Source organism: Hyperolius riggenbachi, chromosome 1, assembly GCF_040937935.1.
Source record: "Hyperolius riggenbachi isolate aHypRig1 chromosome 1, aHypRig1.pri, whole genome shotgun sequence".
Lineage (NCBI taxonomy): Eukaryota > Metazoa > Chordata > Amphibia > Anura > Hyperoliidae > Hyperolius > Hyperolius riggenbachi.
In genome coordinates this window covers 129503358-129519063 of record NC_090646.1, presented here as the reverse complement: position 1 = coordinate 129519063, position 15706 = coordinate 129503358, and the positions used below count along the sequence as shown (strand labels likewise).

General features: G+C 43.8%; 1 protein-coding gene across 2 annotated transcripts in view; it reads left to right on the top strand.

Moving 5' to 3' along the window:
• CNGA1 (cyclic nucleotide gated channel subunit alpha 1) overlaps positions 1-15497 on the top strand; it is a 92319-nt gene extending 76822 nt beyond the window's left edge. For both annotated transcript variants that reach the window (XM_068278539.1, XM_068278538.1), the window contains 3 exons: positions 1615-1722; positions 5277-5383; positions 12992-15497. In XM_068278539.1, the coding sequence (XP_068134640.1) occupies positions 1615-1722; positions 5277-5383; positions 12992-14403 (1627 nt within the window). In that variant the 3' untranslated portion in view covers positions 14404-15497. The remainder of the gene's footprint in view (positions 1-1614; positions 1723-5276; positions 5384-12991) is intronic.
• Positions 15498-15706: the final 209 nt, after the last annotated feature.

The following is a 15706-nucleotide window of genomic DNA, read 5'->3' as shown; positions in this document are numbered from 1 at the left end:
TCTTCTGCACAGGGCAGGTCAATAGTTCACTGGGCTGCTCTGCAAAATCATTTAGAATGCTGAGTAGTGTGTAAACTGCTAATATTAGAGAATGATGCAATGTTATAAAAAACTCTATATAACTGAAAATAAAAATATGAGAATATTTCCTTTGCTTCTAATGTTCTAGTAAGTATGCGTACTACACAATCAATTAATTATATCAACATTTTTTTTCGCTTCAGTGTCGCTTGGCTATCTGCTGATCTTCTGCCTTTAATACCTTTACCCATAGCCCCTGGACAAGCATGCAGCAGGTCAGGTGTTTCTGATGTTGTCAGATCTGACAAGATTAGCTGCATGATTGTTTCTGGTGTGAATCAGTCACTACTACAGCCAAATAGATCAGCAGGGCTGCCATGCAACTGGTATTGTTTAAATAAATATGGCAGCCTCCATATACTTCTCACTTCAGTTGACCTTAACCATTTATGCCTCCAGGACGTAGTACCTACGTCCTGGAGGCCACGTGCGCGTCCGCACGCTCCCGCGGCCGATCGTGCACGTGCACGCGCACTCCCGGCCGCGGATTCGGTAGCCCAGGAATCAATGTATCGGGCTATGGTGCCCGATCACTGATTCCTCTCCCCCGCTGAAAAAGCGACAGCTTCTCTCGGAAGCTACGCTTTTTCTGAAGCTCTGTCCCTCTAAGCGTACATTGTACGCTTAGAGTGACGTCATCTAAACAAACTCAAGATTGCCATCTTGTGGCCAAAAAGTAAAACTACAAGTAAAAGTAAAAAAACATTACAATACACAAATATTTCCCCCAATAAAACACTATTTATATCCCACCCTCCCAAAAATGCCCACATAAAATGTTTAATAAAAAAAAACAAAAACATTACTATAAAAAAAAAAACACATAAATATTTACCTAAGGGTCTAAACTTTTTAAATATCTATGTAAAGATGAAATATTTCTCTCTATTTTTTTTTTTTATAAGCTTGTAAACAGTGATGGATGCAAAACGGAAAAAATGCTCTTTTATTTCCAAATAAAATATTGTCGCGATACATTGTGATAGGGACATAATTTAAACGGTGAAATAACCGTGAGATATGGGCAAATACAATATGTGGGTTTTAATTATGGAGGCATGTTTTATTTTAAAACTATAATGGCCGAAAACTGACAAATAATGAATTTTTTCATTTGTTTTCTTATTCTTACTGTTAAAATGCATTTACAGTAAGGTAGCTCTTAGCAAAATGTACCCCCCAAAGAAAGCCTAATTGGTGGCGGAAAAAACAAGATATAGATCAGTTCATTGTGATAAGTAGTGATAAAGTTATAGGCTAATGAATGGGAGGTGAACATTGCTCGGATGCATAAAGTGAAAACGACTGAAGGCTGAAGTGGTTAATGATGATGATCTCAAACAGCAGTAGTAGATAAATCATCAACTGCTGAGCTAAATATCATCCACATATGTCTAGTTTAACCTGAGCAAAGTGTTTGGAGTTGTATTATTTACACATAAGAATGAGTTGGGCATTTCTTCATTTTACATATCTATCTTCCAAGTTTGATGTTTATCGATTTATGAATTATCCTTTTTTTCTTGTCTACAGGCCAAAGAAAGACATTTATGTTATTGATCCAGCGGGGAATTTATATTACAATTGGCTGTTTTGCATTACAATGCCAGTAATGTACAACTGGACCATGATTATTGCAAGGTGACCTTTTACTGTTTTCTATTCTGCTCAATATTTAGTATGCCTTTTATTCAAACATAAACCAAAGCTTAACATTTCCTCACAAAGTAATTTTCTCTGATAATAGATTTTTTTTTTGGCTGTAAAGGAGAGTGTTTTTATGTAGGAAGCGCATGTGGCTGCGGGACTTTTGGAATGAATTAGGCTAGCTTCACAGTGGAGCGATGTGGTACGGTGTGATGGCTGCATTGTAACGTGGCTTACCACAGTGCAATGAAAGGTAGGGTCTATCGGCTTGCAGCATCCTAAAAAATGCACGCGTTAACAGTGACGGTGAAGCATACGTTGAATAGACTGTATGCTTCACTGTATGCCACGCAATGTTCGGATAACGTGTGGCGCAACTTTACCATTCCATTGTGTTCCTGATTTTACATCCACTGTGAACCTAGTCTAAATGTTAGAAACAGTAGGCAGCTATTTAACCTCTCTAGCGTTCAATTTCTGCAGGATTTCTGTGCAAAAAGTGGTTCAATTAATTTTCGTGAAATTTTTGCTTGCAACTTACTAAAATCCGTCAAACAAGGGTCTAGTATCCATTTTTAGTATAATACAAGCTTCAAAACAAAATCATGCCAAAATATTAAATTAAAATTTCAACTTTTTTATTACAAATAGAAAAATCCTCTTCAAATATGGATAAAGAAATAAATCTACAGATGCAGAAATAAATACCATATAGTGTTTACCTAAAACATCTCTCTTGTGTGGTATAACTAAGGGCCAGTTCACACGCACACTTGCACGTCATTTACCGCCGTTTATGCAAAAGCAGCATTTTGATCTTTATTTTTTCCACTGTCTGGAAGCAGCAGGGTCTGGTCGTTCTGGGTCCATTAGCGCCGCATTCCTGTGTCCCCCTGCGGGAGAAAAATGACGATCGCTGGGAATTGCAGCTGAAAGTCAACAAATGCTTTTCTGCACGCTTGCAGAAAAGCATTTGGATGAGACTCTGGGCAGGTGATTGAGACATCCGCCTGAAACAGCCCTAAAGGTTCATGCACACGCTGGTCTGAACTCTGAGTGGTGCACCATAACAATTGCCATGGCGGGGGTGGTCATTATGGTCAGACCAGCATGACTACATCAGGCGCACAATGTTTGCATGAAGATACGGCATGTTAGATTTTTAGCAATGCCCGAGCACAGCACAATAGCATTGTTCTCACTGCTCCCACCACCATAAACCTCTTCATTACACACGCTCATCATTTCTCCCCCAAGCATAGCAAAAGACGCATCGTGTGCAAAGGCTGATGACATGTCTGTACAGTGTTGTTAGTGCACTCTCACCTTTGACTGATGACGCCACTGTTGCAATGCACGGGGGGGGGGGGGGGGGGGCGAAGGGACGACAAGCGCATCTGACTTAGCGGCTTCCAGTGGGTGGGGAGGTGCCAAGAACAATGCTGTTGGCCATGCTCAGGGCCGGCCTTAGGTTTCACAGCGCCCTGAGCGAAACCTGATTTTTGTGCCCCCCTTCATCCTCTTCATGCATGCGCGCACACACACGCACTCACACACACGCACTCACACACACAGGCCCATATGCAATTCCCCTTTTCTCCTGAGTTACCTCCTAGGACAGTAGTTAGCACCCTTTTTGACGTCGTGACACATCACGCCAAATGCTCAGCTCTCTGTGACACGTCACATATGTATAATAGGAAAAATACTATTGATACTAATAATACTAATACTATGAATGGATGGAAAGAGTGCATTATCCTGAATATACTTAAAAAGAGTCTGAAGCGAGAATAAATCTTGCTTCAGACCTTATAGTTAGCAGAAGCATGTGTACCCCTGCTAAACCACCGCTATCCTGCGGCTTAACGGGGGTCCCTTCACCCCAAAATCCCCTCGGTGCAGCGGGGGAGCGCTTCCTGGTTGGGGCAGGGCTAACTGCCGCAGCCCTGCCCCACGCGCGTCTGTCAGCGCGTATCTCCGCCTCTCTCCCGCCCCTCTCAGTCTTCCCTCACTAAGAGGGGCGGGGGAGAGGCGCTGATGCGCCGCTGATAGACGCGACTGGAGGCAGGGCTGCAGCCGTTAGCCCTGCCTCCAGGAGCAACCAAGTCCACGACCAAGTGTTGCGGGGGTGGGTTTGGGGGTGAAGGGACCCCCGTTTAGCTGGGCAATAGCGGCGGTTTAGCAGGGGCACACATGCTCCTGCTAACTATGAGCTCTGAAGCGAGATTTATTCTCGCTTCAGAGTCTCTTTGAAAATGAAGGCTAGAACCTTTCAGGAATATTAATAAAAAACAATCAGTGGGACAGTTAGCCGCCTCCCCATTTAGAATGATAGCACAGCACAGACAATTTGCACCACGCGTTATAGCCGCAGTGTGCCCCTCCCAAAAAAACGCCCCCCGATCTCGTGTAGGTGCCCTCAATATAGGTTGCCAAGCATAGGTGCCCCCAGTATAGGAAGTCAGTTGAAGGTCTCCATCTCCCCCATAGGTAGCCAGGCGTAGGTGCCTCCAGTATAGCCAGGTATTGGTGCCCTCAGTAAAGGTAGCCAGCTATAGGTGCCCCCAGTATAGGTAGCCAGGTGTAGGTGCCCTCAGCATAGGTAACCAGCTATTAGGCGCCCCCTTGGAAGCCAGCGCCCTGAGTGACCGCTCCGGTCGCACAGGTCAAAGGCCGGCTATGGCCATGCTTAGGCATAACTAAAGGTCCAACATGCCAGATCTTTAGAGATCATCATTGGGCCACTGTACACATTCTGGTCTGCTGCACAACTCTTAGCCATGGTGGTCGTTATAGTCCATCACGGCCAAGTTCAGACCAGTGTGGCAATAAGTGTCATTCTCTGTACAATATACAGTATGGTATTAGTTTGAATTTTCTGTAATGTAGTAATATGTGTCTACTGCCAGTAGATGGTGTATATACACCTTTGTAACTCTTTCCAGGCTTGTTTTCAGTGTGGAGAAACCTAACTCGTCTATACCCATTGTAGCAAGTTTTTTAACAACGCGTCAGCCTCATCATTACCACCAGGGAGGCTACAGCACCATTGAACTGAGAGGGATATGTGAATGAGGCCTTAGCCATGGCCCCTGAACAAGCATGCAGATCAGATGTTTTTGACTGAAGTCTGACTGGATTAGCCACATGCTTATTTCAGGTGTGTGATTCAGACACTACTAGTACAAAAAAGATCAGCAGGATGCCAGGCAACCGGTATTGTTTAAAGGGAAATAAATATGGCAGCCTCCATGTGCCTCTCACTTCAGGTATTCATTTACTGCTTTAAGCAGAATGCAAGACTTACATCAAAATGCATTTGACTAGTTATTAGAAATGTTCAATGAGATTAATTTTAAGAGTAATGCTTGTTTCCTGGCAAACAGTTGAATTACTTACCCGTTCAATCGCTGATCCCATATTAGCGGACAATAAAGATTTACTATACGGTATAACTGACTGTAGGTACTGTACTCTACTCTATAATTGACTTTAGATCATTGCCAGGCACCTACTGTAGTTAAAATATATTTTTGGTCTTGCAGGGCTTGCTTTGATGAACTTCAACAAGACTATCTAGAAGCTTGGTTTGTTCTGGACTATTTGTCAGATGCCATCTATATAGCGGACATGTTTGTTAGAACAAGAACAGGTAAGTATATGTTTAGTGAAATGTATGTAGCTTATTTTCTTTATTAAAGTAACACCAGGGGCATTTCTAGTTTTCTGGGAGATCCGGGGCACCCCTGGGCACCAGGAGGGAATGACCGCAGCAAAAAATGGGTGTGGTCAGACCACAGAAAGTGGGCATGGTCATAGGTGGGGCCAAATGTACATGAACATAGCACTGGTATAACTTAAATATATTCAATAGGCAGTATTGCCTACACATAAATAAGCCCCTAACCTGGCTTCTGTCTTGTCTTCGGCTGGCTGGCGGTTATGCTGGGCTGCCTGGCTGGTGGTGATGCTATGCTGGCATTGCTGGTGGTGATGCTGTGGCCTGGCTGGTGGTGATGCTGAGCTGGCCTAGGGCTTTGCTGGGGGCTTTGCTGGGGTTAGGGCATTTTTGGGCGCTTTGCTGGGATAGGGCTTTACTATGCTTTGCTGAGCTGGGAGCTTTGCTTGGCTGTATGCTTTGCTGGGCTGTGGACCCAGGGCTTTGCTTTGCTGATCTGGGGGCTTTGCTTTCCTGGGGGCTCTGCTGGGCCTTGGGGCTCTGCTGTGCTAGGCTGGGGGCTTTGCTGGCCCAGGGGCTTTACTTTGCTGGGGGCTTTGCTAGGCTGGGGCCCCGGGGTCTTTGCTTTGCTGGGGGCTTTGCTTCAGTATAGGTAGCTAGGTATAGATGCCTTCAGGATAAGTAGCTAGGTATAGATGCGTTCAATATAGATAGCTAGGTATAGGGGTCTTCTGTGTAGGTAGGTATAGGGGCCTTCAGTATAAGTAGGTAGGTATAAGGGACTTTAGTTCATTATAGGTAGCTAGGTATAGGCAGGTTCATTATAGGTAGTAATTATAGGAGCCTTCAGTATAGGTAGGTAGGTATAGGGTGTCTTCAGTATAGGTAGGTAGGTATAGGGGTCTTTAGTATAGATAGTTAAGTATAGGGACCTTCACTATAGGTAGGTATAGGGGCCTTCCGTATAGGTAGGTAGGTATAGGGGCCTTCAGTATAGGTAGGTAGGTATAGGGGCTTTCAGCATAGGTAGGTAGGTATAGGGGCCTTCAGTATAGGTAGGTAGGTATAGGGGCTTTCAGTATAGGTAAGTAGGTATAAGGGTCTTCAGTATAGGTAGTAGGTACAGGGGGGACTTTCACTATAGGTAGGTATAAAGGCATTCAGTATAGTATAAGGCATGTTAGAGGCATGCTGAAACACACAGGTGGGAAGTGTGATGGGCAGGAGAGCAGAAGAAGCCAGCAGCAGCCAAAGCACTGTCATGTGCTGTGTACAGTACAGACTGCTGGTAAAGTGATTGTAAATCCTACTGGCAGCGTAAACTGCTAACTGACAGCTTGTCTAAAGTAAGTGGGAAGCAGCTGAGTAGGATGCTTCTTTCCATTTTATTCCACTGTACTCATTAAACTGTCAAACTGCAGTCAACTCTACAGGCCAATAAGTTGTTTTGCGCACATAGCCCAATTGGTAAATTATGCGGCACCTTAGACAACATAAATTGCTGCAGTGGCCAACTAATTAACATGCTATATAGCCAAACTCCAGCTAGCGGTGGAGGAAGTAAGCAGCCGCAGCTGCCGAGCAAAGAATTCAGCTACCATGTAGCCAAACTCTAGATAGCGGAAGAAAGTGGGGGCAGCACCTGGAACTCAGCTATCATATAGCCGAACTTGGAATAGTGGTGGAGGAATAGTGGTGGAGGAATAGTGGTGGAGGTCTGTAAGTGGTGCTCAGTGTTTGACTATCTTGTAGTCAAATCCCGGATATCAACAGAGGGAGTCGGTAAGCAGAGCACGGAGTTCAGCTATCGTGTAGCCGAACTCTGAATATTGGCGGAGGTAGTGGCGGGGATGAGTTATCAGGCACCCGGGGTTTGGCTAGTATGTAACTGAATCCAAAATCACCTACGGAATAGTGCTTGCTAACAGCTATTGTCAGCGTAGGGAAGGGAAGGTTAATGTAGGTAGGGGGTTAAAGTGGACCTGAACTCTTCCACATGACATAAGGAAAACATAGAGAAATGCACCCTGTATGTATTTAGAGAGTTTAGCCTAATTCCCCCTCATCTGTGACTAATCACAAGTGTAATCTGATCTATCAGCTGTGTCAGCTGGCTATCTAGGCAGAGCAGCTAATTTGTAAACACAGGATGTTAACCCTATGTCTGCTTTCATGAAGGTGCAGAGTTATTGCAGGTTTTCTATCAGCTGAAACAAGGAAATGTTTTTCTTTAAAGGTTATTATGCTGTTGCTTATCTTTTAGAGCAGAGAGGAAGTTCTGAGTTCAGGTCTACTTTAACCTCTTAAGGACCGCCTAACACCAATTGGCGTGAAGTCCTGGGGCGGGGTTTTGCAGGAGATCGCACACGCCAATGCGCGCACATCTTCACTTAAATGATGGAGCAGAGCTCTGTCATCAGTCTCCCAGCGGCCATCGCCGCTAGGAGACTGTTAGATAGCAAATCGCTGTATATTTACATTGTACAGCGCTGCGATCTATGGCAGCGCTGTACTGGGAACAGACGTGACACTCGGCTGTCCCCTGGGGTGGCACAGGAGAGATCAGCTCTCATAGGCTGATGCCTATGACAGCCGATTGCGGTGATTGGCTGGCAGGGGGAGGGAAGGAGGGAGAGGAAAGAAATATATATAAAAAAAGGTCAAATTTAATAAAAAAAAACAAAAAACAAATAAACATATAAATAAATAAAGAAACATCCCTGCAGCGACCAGAGCCCACCAACTAAAAGCTCTGTTGTTGGGCAGAAAAGGGGGGGGGGGGATCACTTGTGTACTGACTTGTATGGCTCTGCAGCGAGCACTTAAAGCTGCAGAGCCCTAATTAGTAAAAATAGCCTGGTCACTACGGGCGTATAAGTTTATGGTCCTGCAGTGGTTAATGTTAACCACTTGAGGACCGTGGGCTTTACCCCCCTTAAGGACCAGACCCTTTTTTTCCATTCAGACCACTGCAGCTTTCACGGTTTATTGCTCGCTCATACAACCTACCACCTAAATGAATTTTGGCTCCTTTTCTTGTCACTAATACAGCTTTCTTTTGGTGCTATTTGATTGCTGCTGCGATTTTTACTTTTTATTATATTCATCAAAAAAGACATGAATTTTGTCAAAAAAATGATTTTTTTTAACTTTCTGTGCTGACATTTTTCAAATCAAGTAAAATTTCTGTATACATGCAGCGCGAAAAATGTGGACAAACATGTTTTTGATAAAAAAAAAAAACCCCATTCAGCCTATATTTATTGGTTTGGGTAAAAGTTATAGCGTTTACAAACTATGGTGCAAAAAGTGAATTTTCCCATTTTCAAGCATCTCTGACTATTCTGACCACCTGTCATGTTTCATGAGGGGCTAATATTCCAGGATAGTATAAATACCCCCCAAATGACCCCATTTTGGAAAGAAGACATCCCAAAGTATTCACTGAGAGGCATAGTGAGTTCATAGAAGATATTATTTTTTGTCACAAGTTAGTGGAAAATGACACTTTGTGACAAAAAAAAAAAAGTTTTCATTTCTTCTAACTTGCGACAAAAAAAAAATGAAATCTGCCACGGACTCACCATGCCCCTCTCTGAATACCTTAAAGTGACTACTTTCCAAAATGGGGTGTGTTTACTGTCCTGACATTTTGGGGGGTGCTAAATTGTAAGCACCCCTGTAAAGCCTAAAGGTGCTCATTGGACTTTGGACCCCTTAGCGTAGTTAGGCTGCAAAAAAGTGCCATACATGTGGTATTGCCGTACTCAGTAGAAGTAGAAGAATGTGTTTTGGGGTGTATTTTTACACATACCGATGCTGGGTGGGAGAAATATCTCTGTAAATGACAATTTTTTTATTTTTTTTACACACAATTGTCCATTTACAGAGATCTTTCTCCCACTCAGCATGGTTATGTGTAAAAATACACCCCAAAACACATTATACTACTTCTCCTGAGTACGGCGATACCACATGTGTGGCACTTTTTTGCACCCTAACTGCGCATAGGGGCCCAAAGTCCAATGAGTACCTTTAGGATTTCACAGGTCATTTTGCGACATTTGGTTTCAAGACTACTCCTCACGGTTTAGGGCCCCTAAAATGCCAGGGCAGTATAGGAACCCCACAAATGACCCCATTTTAGAAAGAAGACACCCCAAGGTATTCCATTAGGAGTATGGTGAGTTCATAGAAGATTTTATTTTTGTCACAAGTTAGCGGAAATTGATTTGTATTGTTTTTTTTCACAACGTGTCATTTTCCGCTAACTTGTGACAAAAAATAAAATCTTCTATGAACTCACCATACTCCTAACGGAATACCTTTGGGTGTCTTCTTTCTAGAATGGGGTCATTTGTGGGGTTCCTATACTGCCCTGGCATTTTAGGGGCCCTAAACCGTGAGGAGTAGTCTTGAAACCAAATGTCGCAAAATGACCTGTGAAATCCTAAAGGTACTCATTGGACTTTGGGCCCCTTAGTGCACTTAGGGTGTAAAAAAGTGCCACACATGTGGTACCGCCATACTCAAGAGAAGTAGTATAATGTGTTTTGGGGTGTATTTTTACACATACCCATGCTGGGTGGGAGAAATATCTCTGTAAATGACAATTGTTTGATTTTTTTATACACACAATTGTCCATTTACAGAGAGATTTCTCCCACTCAGCATGGGTATGTGTAAAAATACACCCCAAAACACATTATACTACTTCTCCGGAGTACGACGATACCACATGTGTGGCACTTTTTTGCACCTTAACTGCGCTAAGGGGCCCAAAGTCCAATGAGTACCTTTAGGATTTCACAGGTCATTTTTGTTTCAAGACTACTCCTCACAGTTTAGGGCCCCTAAAATGCCAGGGCAGTATAGGAACCCCACTAATGACCCCATTTTAGAAAGAAGACACCCCAAGGTATTCCGTTAGGAGTATGGTGAGTTCATAGAAGATTTTATTTTTTTGTCACAAGTTAGCGGAAATTGATTTTATTTGTTTTTTTTTTCACAAAGTGTCATTTTCCGCTAACTTGTGACAAAAAATAAAATCTTCTTTGAACTCACCATACTCCCTAACGGAATACCTTTGGGTGTCTTCTTTCTAGAATGGGGTCATTTGTGGGGTTCCTATACTGCCCTGGCATTTAAGGGTCCCTAAACCGTGAGTAGTAGTCTTGAAACGAAATTTCTCAAAATGACCTGTGAAATCCTAAAGGTACTCATTGGACTTTGGGCCCCTTAGCGTACTTAGAGTGTAAAAAAGTGCCACACATGTGGTACCACCGTACTCAGGAGAAGTAGTATAATGTGTTTTGGGGTGTATTTTTACACATACCCATGCTGGGTGAGAGAATTATCTCTGTAAATTACAATTGTTTGATTTTTTTTTACACACAATTGTCCATTTACAGAGAGATTTCTCCCACCCAGCATGGGTATGTGTAAAAATACACCCCAAAACACATTATACTACTTTTCCTGAATACGGCGGTACCACATGTGTGACACTTTTTTGCAGCCTAGGTGCGCTAAGGGGCCCAACGTCCTATTCACAGGTCATTTTGAGGCATTTGTTTTCTAGACTACTCCTCACGGTTTAGGGCCCCTAAAATGCCAGGGCAGTATAGGAACCCCACAAGTGACCCCATTTTAGAAAGAAGACACCCCAAGGTATTTCGTTAGGTGTATGGCGAGTTCATAGAAGATTTTATTTTTTGTCACAAGTTAGTGAAAAATGACACTTTGTGAAAAAAAAACAATAAAAATCAATTTCCGCTAACTTTGGACAAAAAATAAAATCTTCTATGAACTCGTCATACACCTAACAGAATACCTTGGGGTGTATTTTTTCTAAAATGGGGTCACTTGTGGGGTTCCTATACCGCCCTGGCATTTTACGGGCCCAAAACCGTGAGTAGTCTAGAAACCAAATGTCTCAAAATGACTGTTCAGGGGTATGAGCATCTGCAAATTTTGATGACAGGTGGTCTATGAGGGGGCAAATTTTGTGGAACCGGTCATAAGCAGGGTGGCCTTTTAGATGACAGGTTGTATTGGGCCTGATCTGATGGATAGGAGTGCTAGGGGGGTGACAGGAGGTGATTGATGGGTGTCTCAGGGGGTGGTTAGAGGGGAAAACAGATGCAATCAATGCACTGGGGAGGTGATCGGAAGGGGGTCTGAGGGGGATCTGAGGGTTTGGCCGAGTGATCAGGAGCCCACACGGGGCAAATTAGGGCCTGATCTGATGGGTAGGTGTGCTAGGGGGTGACAGGAGGTGATTGATGGGTGTCTCAAGGTGTGATTAGAGGGGGAAATAGATGCAAGCAATGCACTGGCGAGGTGATCAGGGCTGGGGTCTGAGGGCGTTCTGAGGGTGTGGGTGGGTGATTGAGTGCCCTAGGGGCAGATAGGGGTCTAATCTGATAGGTAGCAGTGACAGGGGGTGATTGATGGGTAATTAGTGGGTGTTTAGGGTAGAGAACAGATGTAAACAATGCACTTGGGAGGTGATCTGACGTCGGATCTGCGGGCGATCTACTGGTGTGGGTGGGTGATTAGATTGCCCGCAAGGGGCAGGTTAGGGGCTGATTGATGGGTGGCAGTGACAGGGGGTGATTGATGGGTGATTGACAGGTGATTGACAGGTGATCTGGGGATAGATGCATACAGTACACAGGGGGGGGGGGTTCTGGGGGGGGGGTCTGGGGAGAATCTGAGGGGTGGGGGGTGATCAGGAGGGAGCAGGGGCAGTTTAGGGCATAAAAAAAATAGCGTTGACAGATAGTGACAGGGAGTGATTGATGGGTGATTAGGGGGGTGATTGGGTGCAAACAGTGGTCTGGGGGGTGGGCAGGGGGGGGGTCTGAGGGGTGCTGTGGGCGATCAGGGGGCAGGGGGGGAAAATCAGTGTTCTTGGGTGCAGACTAGGGTGGCTGCAGCCTGCCCTGGTGGTCCCTCGGACACTGGGACCACCAGGGCAGGAGGCAGCCTGTATAATACACTTTGTATACATTACAAAGTGTATTATACACTTTGTATGCGGCGATCTGGGTGCTAGTAACCCGCCGGCGCTTCCGAATGGCCGGCGGGTTGCAGCGCGAAGGGGGCAGAACCAGTCCCCGGCGGAGGATCGCGTCACGAGTGACGCGATCACGCCGCCCATGCCCGTACAAGGACCGCCGCCTCTTGTACATGCGGCAGTCCTTGCGGGATCCACTTTCCGGCCGCCCATGTACAGTGGGCGGTCGTTAAGTGGTTAAGCGTAGATGGGAGAGGGTTAGTGTGGGGTATAGGTTAGGGATATATATAGTCTGGCACCGAAATGACCAGATGCCTTTTTAAATGTATGCCCCTACAGGAGAGTTTGGTGCAGCATAGATGGACTATCTCAAATCCTGTTATGGTTGCAGCTAAAATCAAACAAGCCTGAGGGTTGTGAATGATATGAGCATCCAAAATAGCATGCAAATGTGACATAAATTCAACAGTAATAATGTACTGTGTATATATGCCTGTGTGTGTGTGTACATCATTTATTCATTTATAGTAATTATATTCAAACATTTTGTTTTATTTTAGGTTATCTGGAGCAAGGTCTTCTGGTAAAAGATAAAATGAAATTGATAGACAAATACAAAAAAACTTTTCAATTCAAAATGGATGTGTTGTCCATCATACCAACAGATATATTATATTTACAATGTGGATTGAACTACCCAGAGCTCAGGCTAAATAAATTATTCAGAGTTTCTCGCATGTTTGAGTTTTTCCAGCGAACTGAGACAAGGACCAACTATCCAAATATATTCAGAATTTCCAATCTCATCATGTACATCGTGATCATCATCCACTGGAATGCCTGTGTGTACTACTCCATTTCTAAAGCCATAGGGTTTGGAGAGGACACGTGGGTCTACCCCAATACCTCAGATCCAGATTATGGACGTCTGGCAAGGAAATATGTTTACAGTCTCTACTGGTCAACACTAACCCTAACAACCATCGGAGAAACACCACCACCTGTGCAAGATTCTGAGTTCTGGTTCGTGGTGGCCGACTTCTTAGTGGGAGTCTTGATTTTCGCTACCATCGTCGGTAATGTCGGCTCCATGATTTCCAACATGAATGCTGCCAGAGCCGAATTCCAGGGCAGAATCGATGCCATTAAACAATACATGCACTTCCGTAAAGTCAGCAAGGATTTGGAAAAAAGAGTTATCAAGTGGTTTGACTATCTATGGACAAATAAAAAGGCGGTTGACGAAAGAGACGTGCTGAAATACCTACCAGACAAGTTAAGGGCAGAGATTGCCATCAACGTTCATCTGGACACATTGAAGAAAGTCCGTATCTTTGCTGATTGTGAAGCTGGACTCTTGATTGAATTGGTGTTGAAGCTTCAGCCTCAAGTATACAGCCCCGGAGATTACATTTGTAGAAAGGGTGATATTGGGAGGGAGATGTACATCATCAAAGAAGGTAAACTTGCAGTTGTAGCTGATGATGGTATCACTCAGTTTGTGGTCTTGAGTGATGGTAGCTATTTTGGGGAAATCAGTATTCTTAACATTAAAGGCAGTAAAGCTGGAAACAGAAGAACAGCAAATATAAAAAGCATTGGCTATTCTGATCTCTTCTGCCTATCTAAAGATGACCTCATGGAAGCACTGACGGAATATCCTGATGCAAAAGCCATGTTAGAGGAAAAAGGAAGGCAGATTTTAATGAAAGATGGCCTTCTTGATTTAGACATTGCTAATTCTGGTGTTGACCCCAAAGACATTGAAGAGAAAGTAGCTCACATGGAAGGTTTGGTTGATAACTTGCAAACTAAATTTGCTAGACTGTTGGCAGAATATGACTCTGCTCAGCAAAAACTGAAACAGAGAGTGACCAAGATTGAAAAAATATTACAGCCCGAGCCTGAAGTTCCAGAGTTTGTAGATCCAGAAGCACCAATGGAGGAAACAGAGCCCCCGCCAAAAGAATAAAACACTTTGCTCATTAAATGACTGTACTGGTCTCTGACAGAGAATTGTGGCCAATCCTTGGTTTAGAACAACAAGAACACAAAAGACAAAACAAGCATTCAAGACACATAACATTTATTTTGCGGTTTTCTCCTGGTGGACTTTAATCGCTTCAGGGCTGCAGCCACTTAGGGCACTCACCACAGGCGTCCAGGATCATTAGGGAGCCTTGCCAAAGACTCCTTACCTTTTTACTGATTTGAACCCTGGTCAGAGGCTCAAATCGCACATCAAAGGCAACAGCCTAAACCAGTACGCTATCCAGCTGACCCATTCAAGATGGGAGAAGAGTGCTATATCATGAGTCCAGCTTGGGCTAAATGTGTGGGCATAGAAACATGATATAAAGTGGAACTGAAATATATGGCTGAGGATTTTATGTACAACTTATGTATACATTATTATTATTTGTATTACAGTAGAATGGATAGCAGAATTAATATCTAGCATCAAGAACCACAGGACATGTAGGTTTAACTAAACTACATACAGGTAACTATAAAGTGGTGCTTAAGCTACAGTTAGGATTCATAAATGTCCTTTTTTTCCTGAACCTTTCAGGAATTTTTCAAATATGAAAAAACTCCCACTGATACAAACATGAAGTGTGTCAGGAAGTGGACAACAGCAAGAGCATAGATCTTCAGCTGCCACTACATCGATCCCAGCTTATCTAGTCTGCTGCTGCTTAATCTAAAGCTGGCCACACACTATACATGATTTTTTTGCCCAATTAAACGTTAGATTTGCCAAAAATGTCTAATTAGGCAGAAATTGTGGTTAACCACGGCGCCACGGTTGTCCAGCGACCGACCTGTGGGCAACATCCCATGATCGGGATAGGCATTTTTTTATGATGGACCTGCGATTTCAGTCATAATGTTGATCCTGTGTATACTGCGGGATGGTCGGCACCACAGTCGTATAGTGTATGGCCGGGGTTACATTGTCTGGAGTTAGGGTGAGGGGTCATAGGTGGCAAAGACTAAAGGCTCATACACACATCAGACCATAGTCTTTTTAAAAAGATCACAGACCAATTTTACCCCCTTCCATGTAGTATGAGAGCCATACCTACACAGTCTATTCTATGGAGCTGAACTCCCCATCAGACAGAAATCTTTGATAGATGCTGCACACAAAAGATGCTGTAGACATTCAAAAGATCAGTATCTGCAAAAGATCTGTTCCTGCAAAAGATCCATTCCTGCAAAATGCATTCATAGTCTATGATATCTGCAGATCATCATACACACCTTGTTTA